The 20,587-nt window shown below is 43.9% G+C and overlaps 1 protein-coding gene across 2 annotated transcripts in view; it reads right to left on the bottom strand.

Annotated features, from left to right (window-relative positions):
• afg1lb (AFG1 like ATPase b) overlaps window positions 1-20,587 on the bottom strand; it is a 215,575-nt gene that overhangs the window by 161,779 nt on the left and 33,209 nt on the right. For both annotated transcript variants that reach the window (XM_068027166.1, XM_068027167.1), the window contains one exon: window positions 11,278-11,379. In XM_068027166.1, coding sequence (XP_067883267.1) covers window positions 11,278-11,379 — 102 coding nt within the window. The remainder of the gene's footprint in view (window positions 1-11,277; window positions 11,380-20,587) is intronic.

The following is a 20,587-nucleotide window of genomic DNA, read 5'->3' as shown; positions in this document are numbered from 1 at the left end:
TTTCACAAGTGGAAACAGTTTCTCTCTATCTACTCTGTCCAGACCACTCATGATTTTGAATACCTCTATCAAATCACCTCTCAGCCTTCTCTTCTTCAAGGAAAACAGTCCTAACTTCTCCAATCTATCTTCATAACTGAAGTTCCTCATCCCTGGAACTATTCTCGTGAATCTTTTTTGTACTCGCTCCAATGCCCTCACATCTTTCCTAAAGTGAGGCACCCTGAACTGGATGCAATACTCTAGCTGAGGCCGAACTAGTGTCTTATATGAATTAAGTTGTTGAGGTAAGTAGCATAGATGCATTTAAGGTGTCACGGACTTGTATTTATTTTCTCCTCGGATTAAAAACAGTGTGTGTGCCTTTAAGACTATGTTTGAAAACAGTCTGCCTTTAAGACTGAGCAAAGGGTGCCAGCTGCACCAGTCCCTAGGCCGCAGCAGGAGAGAGAGGTCACATGGTATAATGTTTCAATTTGACTGTGTAAAACTGGCAAAAACCAGTTTGGACCAACCATCAGCAAGGTGTGCTACTGAAGAAAAGAGCTGTCTAGTCTGTCTCAGCAGAAATTCTACAAGGGGCTACAGGCCAAGTTAATTGACGAAGGAGGAAAAAAAAGTTTTTTTTTTAAAGAGACCATTTGTATTGCTGAAGGTAGCAAAACTCCTTTTCTTCACTTCCAAGCCGGTAAGGATCTGCTTCAAGACCGAATCTCTCTTGACTGATTGTATTTTCTGGAATTTATAGCCGAAGTGTTTTGAATGCCTATCTATTGAAGGACTGTTTCATCAAATCCTAGTGAAGACTTCAAGAGGCATTTGATTATTTTCACACTAGGATACCTCACCCATCGGGATCGTAACCCACAAAGACTTACTTATTTATTAAGAAACAGCTAATTTGGTTAACTGTTAGTTTTGAATTTGTGTGGCTGAATGGGGGAGTTAGGTTAAATTAAGTAGTTATAAGGTCTTTAGACATAAGATTTAGTTTTTTTTTTCATAAATAGTTCATTTGTTGTTGCCTAAAGATACCTGGTTTGGTCTGTTTTATTCTGGGGGTTACTAGAGGGCTTAATTTGGCTGTTTTTCTGGTCGGGTGGAAAAACTTTAATAATATGCTGCGACTGAGGCCACAATCAGATCAGCCATGATCTTACTGAATGGTAGAGTAGGCCGGAGAGGCCAAATGGCCTATTTCTGCTCCTATTTCTTATGATCTTATGAGTACTGCAGGGTCGTGAGACTGCTAAGTAACTGGGAGAAGAATATAATGAGGATTTGGGGGCAAGGGTAGTTGATATGGCAAGATAGTACTGTGGATAGTGAGTACTTATGTTGGAGACAATAACCCAGTGCAAAATGAATTGTCACTTGGAAGAGCAAGGGTTAATAAATTACTTAGTTAAAGGCAAATCATGACAAACCTCACTGAGTTCTTCAATGAAATAACAGAGCGTTGGTGAGGGTAGTACAGTTACTATTAGAAAGCATTTAATAAAGAGCCACATAACAGACTTGTTAGCAAAATTAAAGCCCATTGGATTAATGGGATATGAAATTGACTAAGAGACAGAAAGCAGAGAGCAAAGGTGAACTTTTTAAAAATCAGACTGGAAGGAAGTATACAGTGGTGTCTCCAATGGTCTATACTAGGATTGCTGCTCTTTTTGATATACGTTAATTATTTAGACAAGTATACAGGGCATCATTTCAAAGGTTACAGATGACAAAGCTTGGAAAAGTAAAAGTGAGGAGGAGGGCTGCAGACATCAGGGGGACATGGATGGACTGGCAAAATGGGAAGACATAATGACAGCTGCAAGGTCGGGGCAGGGGGAGGGGGGTGAGGGGAATGAGAAGTTTGGATGGTAGTTAGTGGGTATTGGAAGTGAGCAGATACTTGGAGGAATAAGATCATTTGGAGGTGAGGAGTGGGTACTGGAGAACAATTGGTATCTGCTATGGAATAGTGGGAATTTGAGAAGGGGGGAGTTGATAGAAGCAGAGTGTAGGATGAAACAAAGGGAAAGGATTACCGTGAAATAGATAAAATCTGAAAGTAAGTTTAGAGGGAAGAATGTTAATGGAACACCAGAGATAGCGCGGGGGTGGGGGGAGTGATGCCAGAGAAACATGGAGAAAGAGAATTAATTAATTGAGAGTACCACATCCAATATAAAACAGTGGGCTTCTCTAAAGTAAATAAACTCTGCCTATGCCCTCAACAGACTTTTGGTGAAAGCAAGTAAATAAAAATCAGCATTTAACAGGTCCGCAACATAAAAAGGATAACAAGTTTTTGAGGAAGTAATTAATACAAAATTGTGCCTTCTGCCTGAGAGAACAATAGTTATGCAAAATAATTAATTAACCAAAATTGGCCTTGGATGGGCAAGCAGGCAAGGTAAAATGCTGAGGGGCAATTAGTTAAATAAATATAGATGACGTGTGGTAGCAATGGTAACAGGCTTGTTGTTTATTAGTTTATTGAATAAAAAGGTCTTAAAAAGAAAAATATAAGAGAGAGAAAATTTAAAAGTTTAAGGATGAGAATTGTACTATAGAAGACAGGTGGGAGTAAATAACAGTGACCTGAGTGGGAATTAAATAAAGGTGTACTAAAAAGTTATATTTCTCTTTGGAGTTTTTTTTAAACAAAAAGGTTGCAGATGGTGGAAAGAGCTCATGCAACTTGGCTACATGGTGAAAATAGATAAATCAGAAGGATGGATACGGAAATAAACAAACATTCTAAAATAATTTATGAAGAGATGTGACGAATCGTAATACTGGAAATGGGGGAAAAAAACAGGAAGTGAGCACTAAACACAAGAAGTGTATGTTTTCTTCACAAAGATAACAGCACACAATCTTCCACCACATGATGGTGCTACCACCATTTTGGAGTCAGTTCTACATTGCTGTGAGGCTGTGAAATTCACTTCCAGGGTTAGTGGTCAAGGCAGAAATAATGTCAATATTCAAGATTAGATTCGATAGGTAGATGATGGAAAAGGGGATAAAGGAATGTGGGAACAGGGTGCATAAATGTATTTACGACTATTTTGTTACGTGGTGAGCAACACCAACAGGAACTAGTTGGGTCAAGTTGCCTGTTTCTGTGTGCCAACATCCATATATTTCTATGCAACTCAAGATATCCATTTTGTTGTTGCTCTTAAGATGGTCAATTGGTGTAGAAGCATAGTGTGTAGATGATTAAGTGGTCAGTAATTTCCTTCTTTTGTGTAGCAAAGCACATGGCTTTTGGTCACTCTTTCATCCTAACATCACAACCAAGATAAGGAACTCCTGCTGTGAGGGAAATCACAGCTTTAAATATATGAAATCCAACTCGATTAAAACTTGGACTCTTGTGGTGAAGTTTGTACTCATCAAGGTGAGGGATTTTACAACATCAAGCACCCCAAGACCAAGTATAGCATGGTCAGCTGTGCAATATTCTCTCTATTCTCTCACAATAGGCTTTACCTTCAGTGCCAACCAGGGAGCAGGCTATTCTAGAACTGGTAATGTGCAATGAGACAGGATTAATCAATAACCTTGCCGTAAAAGAGTCTCTAGGTGACAGCAATCATAACAGGATAGAATTTCACGTTCCGTTTGAAGGTGAGAAGTGTGACTCTAAGACTAGCATTTTAAACCTAAATAAAGGTAATTATAAGGATATGAAGGCAGTGTGAGCTGAAGTGAACTGGGAAACTAGGTTAAAAGGTAAGACAGTAGCGATGCAGTGGTGGACTTTTAAGGAGATATTTAATAACTCTCAGCAAAGATTTATCCCAGTGAGAAAGAAAGACTCTCTGAGAAGGATGCATCATCCATGGCTAAATAAGGAAGTTAAAGCCAGCATCAAATTGAAAGAAACACCTTCAGGAGCAGGGAGCAGTCGGACCTGTGTGGAAGCACCTAGAACTGGGAGCGGAGAAATTCAGCACCAGGCTCGAGGCCTTCACTTACCTTCAGGAGCAGAGAGCAGTCGGACCTTTTCAGGAGTTGGCACGCGCTGGCTGAGTTTGAAAAAAAAAAATTCGAACAGTGACATCACAGGAAAGCTGCAAGGTGATTGGTTGGTGAGTAACTGCCGTTAAAGGAGTATCAGTAAATAGCTGGGTTCGTAACTAAAGTAAAGAGAAAGATAAGGTCGACCGATTTTTTATATAGTAAGTAATTTTTTTTTAAGGAATCAAGGCCCCTAGTGTAAATAATCTCTAATTTTTGAATAATTTAAGGGAGTAAATTAAGGGCAAGTCATGGCAGGGAAGTTCGGCAGCATAGAGTGCTCCTCCTGTGCAATGTGGGAAGTCAGGTTCACTTCCAGTGTCCGGGGCGAACACATGTGCAGGAAGTGTCTCCAGCTGCAACTACTCGAAATCTGCATTTCGGAGCTGGAACAGTGGCTAGGGACACTGTGGAGCATCCACGAGGCTGAGATCATCATGGATAGCACGTACAGGGAGGTGGTCACACTGCAGGTAAAGAGAGCTCAGGCAGAAAGGGAGTGGGTGACCGCCAGGCAGAGCAGAAGAACCAGGCAGTTGGTGCAGGAGTCTCCTGGGTCCATCTCCCTCTCTAACAGATTTTCCGCATTGAATACTGTTGGGGGAAGATGACTTCGCAGGGGAATGCAGCAAGAGCCAAGTCTCTGGCACCACGGGTGGCTGAGCTTCACAGAAGGGACGAAAAAGAGTGGGAGAGCTATGGTGATAGGGGATTCTATCGTAAGGGTACAGATAGGCGTTTCTGTGGCCGCAAACATGACTTCAGGATGGTATGTTGCCTCCCTGGTGCTAGGGTCATGGATGTCACGGATGGGCTGCAGAACATTGGTACCAATGACGTAGGTAGAAAGAGGGATGAGGTCCTGCAACAAGAATTTAGGGAGCTAGGTAGCAGATTAAAAAGCAGGAACTCAAAGGTTGTAATCTCTGGATTACTCCCAGTGCCACGTGCTAGTGAGTACAGGATTAGGAGGATACAGCTGATGAATGCGTGGCTGAATAGATGGTACAGTAGGGAGGGCTTCAGTTTCCTGGATCACTGGGTCTGTTTCTGGTGAAGGTGGGACCTGTACAAGTCAGATGGGTTGCACTTGAACTGGAACGGGACCAACACCCTTGCTGGGAGGTTTGCTAGTGCTGTTGTGGGGGGGGGGGGGGGGGGGGTTTAAACTAATTTGGCAGAGGGATGGGATGCAGAGTTACGGCATAGTAGGGAGTGATGCACAGCCGAATATAGAAGAGAAACTAAGTCAGTCTGGAAGGCAGAGTAAATATAGACCTGTTAAGGCACAAGCGAATAATGCAAGGCTGGATTGCATCTATTTTAACGCAAGGTCTTACAAGTAAGGCAGATGAATTGAGGGCATTAATTAACACATGGGAATATGATATTATTACTACCACAGAGACATGGTTGAGGGAAGGGCAAGATTGGTAGCTTAATATTCCAGGCTATAGAATCTTCAGGCGTGATGGGGGGGGGGGGGGGGGGGGGGGGGTGTAAAACAGGAGGCGGCATTGCACTATTGATCAAGGAGTCAATTACCGCAGTAAGGAGGGATGATATCTTAGAAGGTTCCTCATATGGGTAGAATTTAAAAACAAAATGAGGGCAATCACTTGGCTGGGAGTGAACTATAGGCCTCCTAACAGTCAGGGTGAGATAGACGGGCAGATATATAGGCAAATCTCAGGTGTAAAAATAATAGGGTAATAATAGTTGGGGATTTCAACTTCCCCAATATTAACTGGGAGAGTCTTAGTGCAAAAGGCTTAAAGGGGGCAGAATTCTTAAAATGCATACAGGAGAGCTTTTTCAGCCAGCAGGTAGAAAGTCCTACAAGAGAAGGGGCGGTACTGGACCTAATCTTCAGGAATGAAGCCGGACAAGTGGTAGAAGTATCAGTGGGGGTGCATTTCAGGGATAGTGATCATAACTCTAAGATTTAAGGTAGTTATGGATAAGGACAAAGATGGACCGGAAATAAAGGTACTGAATTGGGGGAAGGCCGATTTCAATATGATAAAACAGGATCGGGTCAAAGTAGACTGGGAGCAGCTACTTGTAGGAAAGTCTACATCAGACCAGTGGGAGTCATTCAAAAAGGAAATAGTGAGAGTTCAGGGTCAACGTGCTCCCGTAAAGGTGAAGGGTAGGACCAACAAGTCCAGGGAACCCTGGATGCCAAGGGATTATAGAGGATTGGATAAGGAAAAAAAAAAGGAAGCTTATGGTAGATTCAGAGGGCTGAAAACAGTGGAGGCCCTAAAGCAGTATAGAAAGTGTAGGGGGTACTTAAAACAGTAATTAGGAGAGCAAAAAGGGGGAATGAAAAAACACAGCGGGAAAGAAAAAGGAAAATCCCAAGGCGTTTTATAAGTATATTAAGGGCAAGAGGATAACCAGGGAAAGAGTAGGGCCCATTAAGGACCAAAGTGGTAATGAGTGTGTGGAGCCAGAGGACGTAGGTAAAGTTTTAAATTATTAATTTTCATGTGTTCACTATGGAGAACGATGATGTAGGTGTAGAGATCAGGGACGGGGATTATGACATATTTGAACAAACTGGCATTGAAAGGGAGGAGATATTAGCAGTTTTAGCGGGCTTAAAAGTGGATGAATCCCCAGGCCCAGATGAGATGTATCCCAGGCTGCCATGTGAGGCAAGGGAGGAGATTGCAGGGGCTCTGACACAAATTTTCAAATCCTCTCTGGCCACAGAAGTGCCAGGGGACTGAAAGACAGCGAATGTGGTACCATTATTCAAGAAGGGTAGCAGGGATAAACCAGGTAATTACAGGCCAGTGAGTCTAACATCAGTGGTTGGGAAACTATTGGAAAAAATTTTGAGGGACAGGATTAATCTCCACTTGGAGAGGCAAGGATTAATCAAAGATAGTCAGCACGGCTTTGTCAGTGGGAGATCATGTCTAACAAACTTGATTGAATTTTTCGATGAGGTGTGTAGATGAGGCTAAAGCAGTTGATGTAGTCTACATGGACTTCAGTAAGGCTTTTGATAAGGTCCCACATGGGAGATTGGTTAAGAAGGTAAGAGCCCATGGGATCCAGGGCAATTTGACAAATTGGATCCAAAATTGGCTTAATGGCAGGAGGCAGAGGGTGATGGTCAAGGATTGTTTTTGCGATTGAAAGCCTGTGACCAGTGGTGTACCACAGGGATCGGTGCTGGGACGCTTGCTGTTTTTGTGTACATTAATGATTTAGATCTGATTATAGGAAGTATGATCAACAAGTTCGCAGATGACACGAAAATTGGTGGTGTCGTAAATAGTGAGGAGGAAAGCCTTAGATTACAGGGCGATATAGATGGGTTGGTAAGATGGGCAGAGCAGTGCCAAATGGGCTTTAATCCGGAGAAGTGTGAGATGACGCAGTTTGGGAGGACTAACAAGGCAAGGGAATACACAATGGATGGTAGGACCCTGGGAAGTACAGAGGGACCTTGGTGTACTTGTCCATAGATCACTGAAGGCAGCAGCACAGGTAGATAAGGTGGTTAGGAAGGCATATGGGATACTTGCTTTTATTAGCCGAGGCACATTACCAAAAGGATGTAGATGCTTTGGAGAGGGTGCAGAGGAGGTTCACCAGGATGTTTCCTGGTATGGAGGGCGCTAGCTATGAAGAGAGGTTGAGTAGATTAGGATTATTTTCATTAGAAAGACGGAGGTTGAGGGGGGACCTGATTGAGGTGTACAAAATCATGAAAGGTATAGACAGGGTGGATAGCAAGAAGCTTTTTCCCCAGAGTGGGGGATTCAATTACTAGGGGTCACGAGTTCAAAGTGAGAGGGGAAAAGTTTAGGGGGGGATATGCGTGGAAAGTTCTTTACGCAGAGGGTGGTGGGTGCCTGGAACGCGTTGCCAGCGGAGGTGGTAGACGCGGGCACGATAGCGTCTTTTAAGATGTATCTGGACAGATACATGAATGGGCAGGAAGCAAAGAGATACATACCCTTAGAAAATAGGCGACAGGTTTAGATAGAGGATCTGGATCGGCGCAGGCTTGGAGGGCCGAAGGGCCTGTTCCTGTGCTGTAATTTTCTTTGTTCTTGTTCTAGCTGTATAAAACGCTAGTTACGCCACAGCTGGAGTACTGTGCACAGTTCTGGTCGCCACACTATAGGAAGGACGTGATTGCACTGGAGAGTATTCAGAGGAGATTCACTCGGATGTTGCCTGGGCTGGAGCATTTCAGCTATGAAGAAAGCCTGGATAGGCTAGGGTTGTTTTCCTTAGAGCAGAGAAGGCTGAGGGGGACTTGATTGAGGTAGACAAAATTATGAGGGGCATAAATAGGATAGATAGGAATAAACCTTTTTCTTAGTGGAGGTGTCAATAACCAGGGGGCATAGATTTAAGGTAAGGGGCAAGAGGTTTAGAGGGGATTTGTGGAAATAAAATTTCACCCAGAGGGTGGTTGGAATCTGGAACACACTGCCTGAAGGGGTGGTACAGGCAGGAACCCTCACAACATTTAAGAAGTATTTAGATGAGCACTTGAAATGCCTTAGCATACAAGGCTACGGGCCAAACGCTGGGAAATAGGACAAGAATAGTTAGGCTTGATGGCTGGCGCGGACAATTTGGGTCAAAGGGCCTGTTTCTGTGCTCTATGACTCTAAAATTCTGCAAAGATTAGTGGCAAGTCAGAAGAATGGGCAGAGATTTTAAGAACCAACAAAGGATGACTAAAACATGAGAGAAAGAGAGAAATTAGAGTACAAGAGAAAGCTAGCTAGAAATATAAAAAGGTGGCAAGAGTTGCTACAAGTATTTAAAAAGGAAAGGTATAACAAAAGCAAGTGTTGGTCCTCCAGAGAGTCTGTGGAATTAATAATGGAAAACGAGGAAAGGGCAGAAGTGTTGAACAGGTATTTTGCGTCTGTCTTCACTGTAGAAGGCTTAGAAAATTTCCCAAAGATACTTGAAAATCAAGAGGTGAAAGGGAGGGAGAACTTCAAACAATCACCATCAGCAGGGAAAATGTACTGGGAAAACTATTAGACCTAAAGTCTGACAAGTCCCCAGGACCAGCCGGCTTGCATCCTAGCGTCTTAAAATAAGTGGCTGCAGAAATAGCAGAGGCATTGGTTATAATCTTCCTTAATTCCTTAGATTCTGGAAGGGTCCCAGCGAATTGGAAAATCGCAATGCAACACCTTTATTCAAGAAAGGAGGGAGACAAAGCAGGGAACTGTAGGCCAGTTAGCCTAAAATATATCACAGGGAAATTGCTAGAATCCATTATTAAGGAGGTTATAGCAGGATACTTAGAAAATCATAATGGGATCAAGCAGAGTTAACATGCTTTTGTAAAAGGGAAATCGTGTTTAACTAATTTATTCGAGTTCTTCGAGGAAGTAACAAGCAAGGTGGGTAAAGGGGAACCTGTGGAAGTGGTGTACTTGGATTTCCAAAAGGCATTTGATAAGGTGCCACATCAAAGGTTACTACACAAAACAAGAGCGCATGGTGTCGGGGATAATACATCAGCATGGATAAAGGACTGGGTTGGCTAACAGGAAGCAGAGAGTAGGGATAAATGGGTCTTTTTTGGGTTGGCAAGCTATTACTAGCAGAGTGTCCCAGGGATCAATTCTGGGGCCTCAACTATTTACAATCTATATCAATGACTTGGTTGAAGAGACCGAAAGTATGGGAGCTAAATTTGCCGATGCCACCATGATAGGTAGGAAAGTAAGTTGTCAAGAGGAGGTAAAAGAGTCCACAAAGGGATATTGATAGTTTAGGTGAGTGGGCAAAAGTTTGGAAATGGAGTATAATGTGGGAAAATGTGAACTTGTCCACTTTGGCAGAAAGAATGGAAAAACAGTGCACTATATAAATGGAGAGAGATTGCAGAACTCGGTGAGACAGAGGGATCTGGGTGTCCTAGTATATGAATCACAAAAAGTTAGTTTGCAGGTATGGTAAGTGATTAGGAAGGCATATGGTAAGTTGGCATTTATCGCAAGGGGAATGGAATATAAATGTAGAGAAGTTTTACTGCAGTTGTACAGGACCTTGGTGAGACCACACCTGGAGTATTGTGTCTCCTTATTTAAAAAAAGATTTCAGGGGGCATTAGAGGCAGTTCAGAGAAGGTTCACTTGACTTATTCCTGGGATGAAGGACTTACCTTATGAAGAAAGCTTCAACAGGTTGGGCCTTTAACCAGTGGAGTTGAGAAGAATGAGAGGTGATCTTATTGAAGCATACAAGATCCTGAGGGGACTTGATAGAGTGGATCCCGGGAGGATGCTTCCTCTTGTGGGGAAGACTAGAACTAGGTGACAGAGTTTAAGAATAAGAGGTCTCCCTTTTAAGACAGAGATGAGGAGAAATATTTTCTCTCAGAGGGTCGTTAGTCTGTGGAATTCTCTTCCCCACAAAGCCGTGGAGGCTGAGTCATTGAATTTATTCAAGGATGAGTTATATAGATTTTTGATAGACAAGGGAGTCAATGGTTATGGGGGGGCTGACAGGAAAGTGGAGTTGATACCACAACCAGATCAGCCATGATCTTATCGAATGGTGCAGCAGGCTTGAAGGGCCGAATGGCCTACTCCTGCTCTTTTGTTCCTTGAAGAGTATTCCCTACTGCACCAGGGCAACTTTTCCTTCTTCGACAGTAGCACTCCCTGTAGCCTGAGTGCAACTGCCGATTGACACCAAATTCATGGCTGTTTTGCATCATGTGCCCACATCCGGTAAGAACTGTCCAAACTCATTTTACATGGTACTCTAAGTAACAAACGCTTTTGTAGCTTCAGCCTAGGCTGAATATAAACCCAGATATTCAGACCAAAGGACATTCTGCCAACAAATATATTTTCTTTCAAAAAACACATTTCATACTTTTTCTGCACAACAATTACCCTCCACCACATTTATTTCCTGACCAGAAAGACCGAGACCCTTTCTGAGCCTCTACTCTTCTCAGCCTCCACTAATGGTGCTCCAAAAACAGCTTTCAGAGATTTGCGAGAGTAGCTCAGGACTACTGCCATTTTCCTTTCTTGCCTTTACAGCAATGCTTGGTTATCCTTTCCCACCTCCTGATGATAGATTTGAAATGGAGAACTTATTGCATGATGAACAATGGATATGAACCCACATATTACCACTTTGTGCTGTAGACAATTGGAGCTACAAAGGAACTTGGCTCTACAGTCCTCTTTAGCCTTGTATTGCATTCTTGGTGCTCTGGTTAGAATAGCTTACTTTTATGGACATCCAGCATGAAACCATGAAAATGTACTCGGTTCTTCCTTTTAACTGCTGCATGAGAATAAAACAGGTCCATCACCATTGTCTTCCCTGTCCCTGTGAAGAACAAGAGAGCTTTTGTGTCACAAAATCATGCAATGACATTTTATCAATTTATTAGATTTTTACATAGAAGTAAGGATTATAATATATCAACCTTCATTTTCAGTTTATGATTGGAGGTGAAGATTTTGTAGCAGATGCATAGGTTAACCAACATTGCATATCTATCTGGCAATCTCAGGAAAAAAAAATCCACAAAGCCAGTAACAATTTTGATTTGCCATCACCCAGTTACAAAAATCATAGACATGGAAGAAATTTATTTTTAAACGGAGATGGTTTTCTCACTTTCTTTACGAATCAATGTAACGAGTACAGTAGCACAGTGGTTGTTATAGGCTAGTAATCCAGAGACACGAGTTCAAATCCCACCATAGTAGTTTAAATTCTGTTAATTAAATAAATCTGGAATTAAAAAAGCTAGTTGTGACCATGCAATGACAGGATTGTCTTAAAAACCTATCTAGTTCACTAATGTCCTCCACGGAAGGAAATCTGCTGTCCTTCTCTGGTCTGGCCCATTGCCCTCTGAAATGGTCTAACGAGCCACTCAGTTGTATTAGGCACAGCTAAATATAGAAGAGAAACTGAGTCAGTCTAGAAGGCAGAGCCTGTTAAGGCACAAGTGAAAAATGCAAGGCTGATTGCATTTACTTTAATGCAAGGAGTCTTACTAATAAGGCAGATGAATTGAGAGCATTGATTAGCACATGGGATTATTATATTATTGCTATCACAGAGATGTGGCTGAGGGAGGGACAGGATTGGCAACTTAATATTCCAGGGTATAGAATCTTCAGGTGCAACAGGGGAGGGGATAAAAGAGGAGGTGGCATTGTACTATTGATCAAGGAGTCAATTACTGCAGTAAGGAGCGATGATATCTTAGAAGGTTCCTCAAATGAGGCCATATGGGTAGAACTTAAGAACAAAAGGGGGGCAATCACTTGGCTGGGAGTGTACTACAGGCCTCCAAACAGTCAGAGAGAGATAGAGAAACAGATATGTAGGTAAATCTCAGAGAGGTGTAAAAATATTAGGGTAATAATAGTAGGGGATTTCAACTGACCTAATATCAACTGGGATAGTCTTACTGCAAAAGGCTTAAAGGGGGAGGAATTCTTAACATGCATAGAGGAGAGCTTTTTGAGCCAGTACATAGAAAGTCCTACAAGAGAAGGGGCAGTCCTGGACATAATCCTAGGGAATGAAGCTGGACAAGTGGTAGAACTATCAGTGGGGGTGCATTTCGGGGACAGTGACCATAACTTTGTAAGATTTACAGTAGTTATGGAAAAGGACAAAGTTGGGCCAGAAATAAAGGTACTGAATTGGGGGAAGATCGATTTGAATTTGATAAAACAGGATCGAGCCAAAGTGGACTGGGAGCAGCTACTTGTAGGAAAGTCTACATCAGGCCAGTGGGAGTCATTCAAAGAGGAAATAGTGAGGGTTCAGAGCCAACATGTACCCGTTAAGGTGAAGGGTAGGACCATCAAGTCCAGGGAACCCTGGAGGTCAAGGGTTATAGAGTATGGGATCAGGAAAAAAAAGGAGGCTTATGGCAGATTCGGAGGGTTGAAAACAGCAGAGGCCCTAGAGGAGTATAGGAAGTGTAGGGGGGTACTTTAAAAAGTAATTGGGAGAGCGAGAAAGGGACGTGAATAAACATTGGCGGGCAAGATAAAGGAAAATCCTAAGGCGTTTTATAAGTATATTAAGGGCAAGAGGATAACCAGGGAAAGAGTAGGGCCCATTAGGGACCAAAGTGGCAATGGGTGTGTGGAGCTGGAGGACATAGGTGAGGTTTTAAATGATTACTTTTCATCTGTTTTCACTGTGGAGAATGATGATGTAGGTGTAGAGATCAGGGAGGGGGGATTGCGATATACTTGAACATATTAACATTGAAAGGGAGGAAGTATTAGATGTTTTAGTGGGCTTAAAAGTGGATAAATCCAGAGGCCCAGATGAGATGTATCCCAGGCTGTTATGTGAGGCAAGGGAGGTGATTGCAGGGGCTCTGACACAAATTTTTCAGATCCTCTCTGGCCACGGGAGAGGTGCCAGAGGACTGGAGGACAGCCAATGTGGTACCATTATTCAAGAAGGGTAGCAGGGATAGACCAGGTAATTACAGGCCGGTGAGTCTAACATCAGTTGTTGGGAAACTATTGGAAAAAATTCTGAGGGACAGGATTAATCTCCAATTGGAGAGGCAGGGAATAATCAGGGATAGTCAGCACAGCTTTGCCATGGGGAGATCGTGCCTAACTAACTTGATTGAATTCTTCGAAGAGGTGACTGGAAGTGTAGATGAGGGTAAAGCAGTTGATGTAGTCTACATGGACTTCAGTAAGGCTTTTGATAAGGTCCCGCATGGGAGATTGGTTAAGAAGGTAAGAGCCCATGGGATCCAGGGCAATTTGACAAATTGGATCCAAAATTGGCTTAGTGGCAGGAAACAGGGTAATGATCGAGGGTTGTTTTTGCAAGTGGAAGCCTGCGACCAGTGGTGTGCCACAGGGATCAGTGCTGGGACCCTTGCTGTTTGTAGTGTACATTAATGATCTAGACGTGAATATAGGAGGTACGATAAGTAAATTTGCAGAAGACACGAAATTGGTGGTGTCGTAAATAGTGAGGAGGAAAGTCTTAGATTACAGGACGATATAGATGGGCTGGTAAGATGGGTGGAGCAGTGGCAAATGAAATTTAATGCTGAGAAATGTGAGGTGATGCAGTTTGGGAGGACTAATAAGGCAAGGGAATATACAATGGATGGTAGGACCCTGGTAAGTACAGAGGGACCTTGGTGTACTTGTCCATAGATCACTGAAGGCAGCAGCACAGGTAGATAAGGTGGTTAGGAAGGCATATGGGATACTTGCCTTTATTAGCCGAGGCATAGACTATAAGAGCAGGGAGGTTATGATGGAGCTGTATAAAACGCTGGTTAGGCCACAGCTGGAGTACCGTGTACAGTTCTGGGCACCACACTATAGGAAGGATGTGATTACACTGGAGAGGGTGCAGAGAAGATTCACCAGGATGTTGCCTGGGCTGGAGCATTTCAGCTATGAAGAGAGACTAAAAAGACTAGAGTTGTTTTCCTTCGAACAGAGAAGAATGAGGGGGGACATGATTGAGGTATACAAAATTATGAGGGATATTGATAGGTTAGATAGGAAGAGATTTTTCTCCTTAGCGGAGGGGTCAAGAACCAGGGAGCATAGATTTAAGGTAACGGGCAGGAGGTTTAGAGGGAATTTGAGGAAAAAAATTTTCACCCAGAGGGTGGTTGGAATCTGGAATACACTGCCTAAAGGGGCGGTAGAGGCAGGAACCCTCACAACATTTAAGAAGTATTTAGATGAGCACTTGAAATGCCATAGCATACAACGCTACGGGCCAAGTGCTGGAAAATGGGACTAGAATAGTTAGGTGCTTGATGGCTGGCACAGACACGATGGGCCGAGAGGCCTATTTCTGTGCTGTATAGCCCTTTCCTATCCTGAGTGGTGTGAAACAGGGCTGTGTTCTCGCACCCACACTTTTTGGGATTTTCTTCTCCCTGCTGCTTTCACATGCGTTCAAATCCTCTGAAGAAGGAATTTTCCTCCACACAAGATCAGGGGGCAGGTTGTTCAACCTTGCCCGTCTAAGAGCGAAGTCCAAAGTACGGAAAGTCCTCATCAGAGAACTCCTCTTTGCTGACGATGCTGCTTTAACATCTCACACTGAAGAATGCCTGCAGAGTCTCATCGACAGGTTTGCGTCTGCCTGCAATGAATTTGGCCTAACCATCAGCCTCAAGAAAACGAACATCATGGGGCAGGATGTCAGAAATGCTCCATCCATCAATATTGGCGACCACGCTCTGGAAGTGGTTCAAGAGTTCACCTACCTAGGCTCAACTATCACCAGTAACCTGTCTCTAGATGCAGAAATCAACAAGCGCATGGGTAAGGCTTCCACTGCTATGTCCAGACTGGCCAAGAGAGTGTGGGAAAATGGCGCACTGACACGGAACACAAAAGTCCGAGTGTATCAGGCCTGTGTCCTCAGTACCTTGCTCTACGGCAGCGAGGCCTGGACAACGTATGCCAGCCAAGAGCGACGTCTCAATTCATTCCATCTTCGCTGCCTTCGGAGAATACTTGGCATCAGGTGGCAGGACTATATCTCCAACACAGAAGTCCTTGAAGCGGCCAACACCCCCAGCTTATACACACTACTGAGTCAGCGGCGCTTGAGATGGCTTGGCCATGTGAGCCGCATGGAAGATGGCAGGATCCCCAAAGACACATTGTACAGCGAGCTCGCCACTGGTATCAGACCCACCGGCCGTCCATGTCTCCGTTATAAAGACGTCTGCAAACGCGACATGAAATCGTGTGACATTGATCACAAGTCGTGGGAGTCAGTTGCCAGCATTCGCCAGAGCTGGCGGGCAGCCATAAAGACAGGGCTAAATTGTGGCGAGTCGAAGAGACTTAGTAGTTGGCAGGAAAAAAGACAGAGGCGCAAGGGGAGAGCCAACTGTGCAACAGCCCCAACAAACAAATTTCTCTGCAGCACCTGTGGAAGAGCCTGTCACTCCAGAATTGGCCTTTATAGCCACTCCAGGCGCTGCTTCACAAACCACTGACCACCTCCAGGCGCGTATCCATTGTCTCTCGAGATAAGGAGGCCCAAAAGAATTACTCTATGACTCTAAACCACTATGAAAATGCATAATATGAATAAAACTGGACACCTGGCATTTACCTAGGCTTCAAATTCAGGCACAACAAAGGTACACAGGCCAGTCATCCCTGCAAAGTTCTTCTCACTAACATCTGGAGACTGGGAGAGTTGTACTGACAGTTATACTCACAGAGTCTTACCTATCTGCCAACATCCCAGACTCTTCCATCACTATCCCCAAGTATATTCAGTCCCTTAGGCCCGACAGACTCACCAGAGGTGGCAGCACAGTCAGGACAGAGTGACCCTGGGAATTCTCAACATTGAGTCTGGACCCAATTAAGTCTCATGGGATCAAATCAAATCTGGGCAAAAAGACTCATGCTAATTACCATCTACTGCCCTCCCTCAGCTGCTGAATCAGTGCTCCACCATGTATAACACCACTTGGAAGAAATATTGAGAGTAGAAAGGGCACAAAATGTGGTTGACCTGAAAGTCCACCACCAAGAGTGGCTAAGTAACGCCCCTACTGACTGACTTGGCCAAGTCCTGAAGGACATATTTGCCAGACTGGGATTACGGCAGGTGGAGAGCCAACCAACACCAGGGAAAAAACCTTACTTGATTTGACCCCACCAATGCACCTATTGCAGATGTACCTGTCCATGACAGTATTGGTAGTAGTCAGGACCACTCCCTCTTGACTACACATGAAGTCCCATCTTCCTACTGCGGACAATTCTCCATCATGTTCCGTGACATTACCACTGTGTTAAATGGGATAGATTCAGGACAGATCTAGCAGTTATAAAGGGGGTATGCATGAGGCGCAATGAGCTATTCTGGTACAATGAAGAGTACATACCAAGAGCAGCATCAGGTGTACCTAAAGAAGAGATGCCAACCTCGTGAAGCTACAATGCAACTTGCCTCCTTCCAGTGGAAGCAGCAAGTTATAGACAGAACTAAGTGTTCGCACAACCAACAGATCAAATCAAAGCTCAGCAGTGCAGCCACATATAGTCGTGAATGGTGGTGGACAATAAAACAGGAAGAGAAGGCTCCATGAATGTCCCCATCCTCAACGATGATGGAGCCCAGCATGCAAATACTACAGACAAGGATGAAGCATTCGCAACCATCTTCAGAATACAGAGAGTGAGAGAGCGAGATTGTAAGCTTTTATTAGTATTAGTAAAGTTTAGTAATTAGTAAGTTGATTGGCTGGTAAGTGCCTAGTGAAAGGGACAAGGTGTTATTAGTCAGTTTAGGACACCGGAGTTAGAGAAGATCTATAAATAAAAAGAACAAAAACTTTAAAATAAATAACTAAAACACATACCTGTGTAATTAAGAAACGTATAACTCTTAGTTGTAGGTGGTACTCGCATTTAATAAGCACACTAAGTTGTAGTATACATCCGAATTATTCTAAGTTAATTAAGAAAGTAATTAAAGTAAATTAACTAAATAACATAAGTAACAATGGCAGGATGGGTGTTGTGTTGCAGCTCTGGAATGTGGATCTTCTGGACGCCAACGCAATCCAGGACAAACACATCTGCGGAAAGTGTAAGCATCAAGAGGAATTCCAGATCAGGATTACTGATCTGGAAGCTGAACTGCAGACACCCCGCAACATAAGGGATGGGGAGAGATACCTGGACACTTTGTACCAGAAGACGGTCACCCCCCCCCCCCCCCCCCCCGTAGAATAGGGTCATCTGCTTTGGTCAGCAGTGAGGGACAGGAGGGTGTGACTGTGAGTGAGGCAGGTAAAGGGACTGAACAGACAGTAGTGGAGTAGATTCAGCCTTTGCAATTGTCAAAAAGGTTTGAGGTGCTTGCATCCTGTGTGGACGAAAGCGAGGCCTGCAGGGCGGATGAGAAGATTTGCCATGGCACCATAGTACAAGAAGCCATTCAAGCAGAGGGAGCAAAAAGGAAAGTAGTGGTAGTGAAGGGGATTGACACTGTTCTCTGCAGCAAAGAGTGAGAGTCCAGAAGGCTGTGTTGCCTGCCCAGTGCCAGGGTTCGGGACATCTGCTCAGGGCTGGAGAGGAACTTGCAGTTGAATGGCCCACACTGACATCTTGTGGTCATCATTGACCAGAAACTTAACTGGACTTGCCACATATATAATGAGCAAGTCAGAAGCTGGGTATTCTACACCAAAGCCTTCCCACCACCTCCAAGACACAGCCAGGAGCAGGATGGAATACTCTCCACTTGTCTGGATGTGTGCAGCTCCAACAAGACTCAAGGAGCTCGACACCATCCAGGACAAAGCAGCTAGTTTAATTGGCACCCCATCCACCACCTGAAATATTTAATCCCTCCACTGGCGGCACAATATGGCTGCAGTGTATACCATCTACACGATGCACTTCAGCACCTCCCAAACCCACAACCTCTACCTCCAACAAGGAAAAGAGCAGTTGACTTGAGAACACCACCATCTTTCAGTGCTTCTCCAAGTCACACACCATCCTAACCGGGAAATATATCGCTGTTACTTCACCATCAATGGGCCAAACTCCTGGAGCTCTTTCCCGATTAGCACTGTGGCAGTACCTTCTCCACATTGTCATGATCCTGTTTTTCTTCTCCTCGGGAAATATTGCGGTACGCCTTTAAGAGATCAGTACTTCAAGGCAGCCAGCTTCAGAAGTTACTGGAAAGTGCATCTTGGTGGCCCTGGATACGGCCATACAGAGAGCGAGAACAGGGCATACAATGTTGCTGTTTAACTTTGAAAACTGTTGGTTCAGAGTCAGTTGGGTCACAGACTGTTCTGCCAGTATGTACTGAAGGAAATAGGAGAGCCCTCTCAGTCTATTTAGAATTAGAATTAGAACATTACAGCGCAGTACAGGCCCTTCGGCCCTCGATGTTGCGCCGATCTGTGAAACCATCTGACCTACACTATTCCATTTTCATCCACATGTCTATCCAATGACCACTTAAAATGCCCTTAAAGTTGGCGAGTCTACTACTGTTGCAGGCAGGGCGTTCCACGCCCCTACTACTCTCGGAGTAAAGAAACTACCTCTAACATCTGTCCTATATCTATCACCCCTCAACCTAAAGCTATGTCCCCTCGTGTTTGCCATCACCATCCGAGGAAAAAGACTCTCACTATCCACCCTATCTAACCCTCTGATTATCTTATATGTCTCTATTAAGTCACCTCTCCTCCTCCTTCTCTCCAACGAAAACAACCTCAAGTCCCTCAGCCTTTCCTCGTAAGATCTTCCCCTCCATACCAGGCAACATCCTAGTAAATCTCCTCTGCACCCTTTCCAAAGCTTCCACATCCTAAACCCTATTTATTATTCTCTCTCAGAATTCTGAAGAGTCTAGCCAGATTAATTCTTTAAAAAAAAAAATTGTTGATCAGTGTTCATTGTTGGAAAAGGAAGAGTGGCACTTTGACTGCTGAACTGGACTTTATTTTATATAGAGATACAGCACTGAAACAGGCCCTTCGGCCCACCGAGTCTGTGCCAACCAAGAACCACCCATTTATACTAACCCTACAATAATCCCATATTCCCTACCTACACTAGGGGCAATTTACAATGGCCAATTTACCTTATCAACTGCAAGTCTTTGGTGGTGGGAGGAAACTGGAGCACCCGGCGAAAACCCACGCAGTCACAGGGAGAACTTGCAAACTCCGCACAGGCAGTACCCAGAATTGAACCCGGGTCCCTGGAGCTGTGAGGCTGCAGTGCTAACCCCAGCGCCACTGTGCCGCCCCAACTGCTGGCTTTCCTATGGTTGAGGAACTTGTTTTTTTTTCCCATCGGACGGCCGCGAGGACTTCAAGCAACCTTGGACAGTTCCACATTGGAAGATTCCACTTCATCAGGAATGTAAATCTGCAAAGACTTTATTGTTATTTCTAATTTTTGGGCAGCTAATTAAACACCAAACTACCGTCATTTTGGGTATATGTATGTGACTGCAGGAGTTAGATTCTTTAAATAAGTTATGAGGTCTTTAGATATTGGTTTATCTTAGTAAGGTTTAAAATTTTAGTTCTTTTTAACAAACAGTTAATTTGTTGCTCTTTAAATATATCTGGTTTACTTCACCTCATTCAGGTGTTACTAGATTACTCAATTTGGCTGCTGCTTTCTTTGATTTGGAAATCTTAAAGAAAAAATGTTATGCGACCTGTGGAGCAGCAGGACTGAATTGACAGTGCGTTGCTCCCACCACAATCAGAATCATCCATTTTGATTGGGGGCTTTGTCCTGAGCGGTCGTACCATAACATGGACTGCAGTAGTTCAAGAAGGCAGCTCACCATCACTTTAAGGACAAGCAGGGATGTGCAATATTTGCTGACAAACCAGCGACGCCAACATTCCATGAATCAATTTTAAAAAAAACTAATGGCACCATTGCAGTACCTTTCACGACTATAGCTACAGCTACTTCTAATGGTGCCTCAGCAGCTCTTCCATTGCTCCAATTTTAAACCATCCATCCCTGAACTGGTT

This window comes from Heterodontus francisci, chromosome 3 (genome assembly GCF_036365525.1).
Source record: "Heterodontus francisci isolate sHetFra1 chromosome 3, sHetFra1.hap1, whole genome shotgun sequence".
NCBI classification, from domain to species: domain Eukaryota; kingdom Metazoa; phylum Chordata; class Chondrichthyes; order Heterodontiformes; family Heterodontidae; genus Heterodontus; species Heterodontus francisci.
This window is presented reverse-complemented; position numbering and strand designations above follow the sequence as displayed.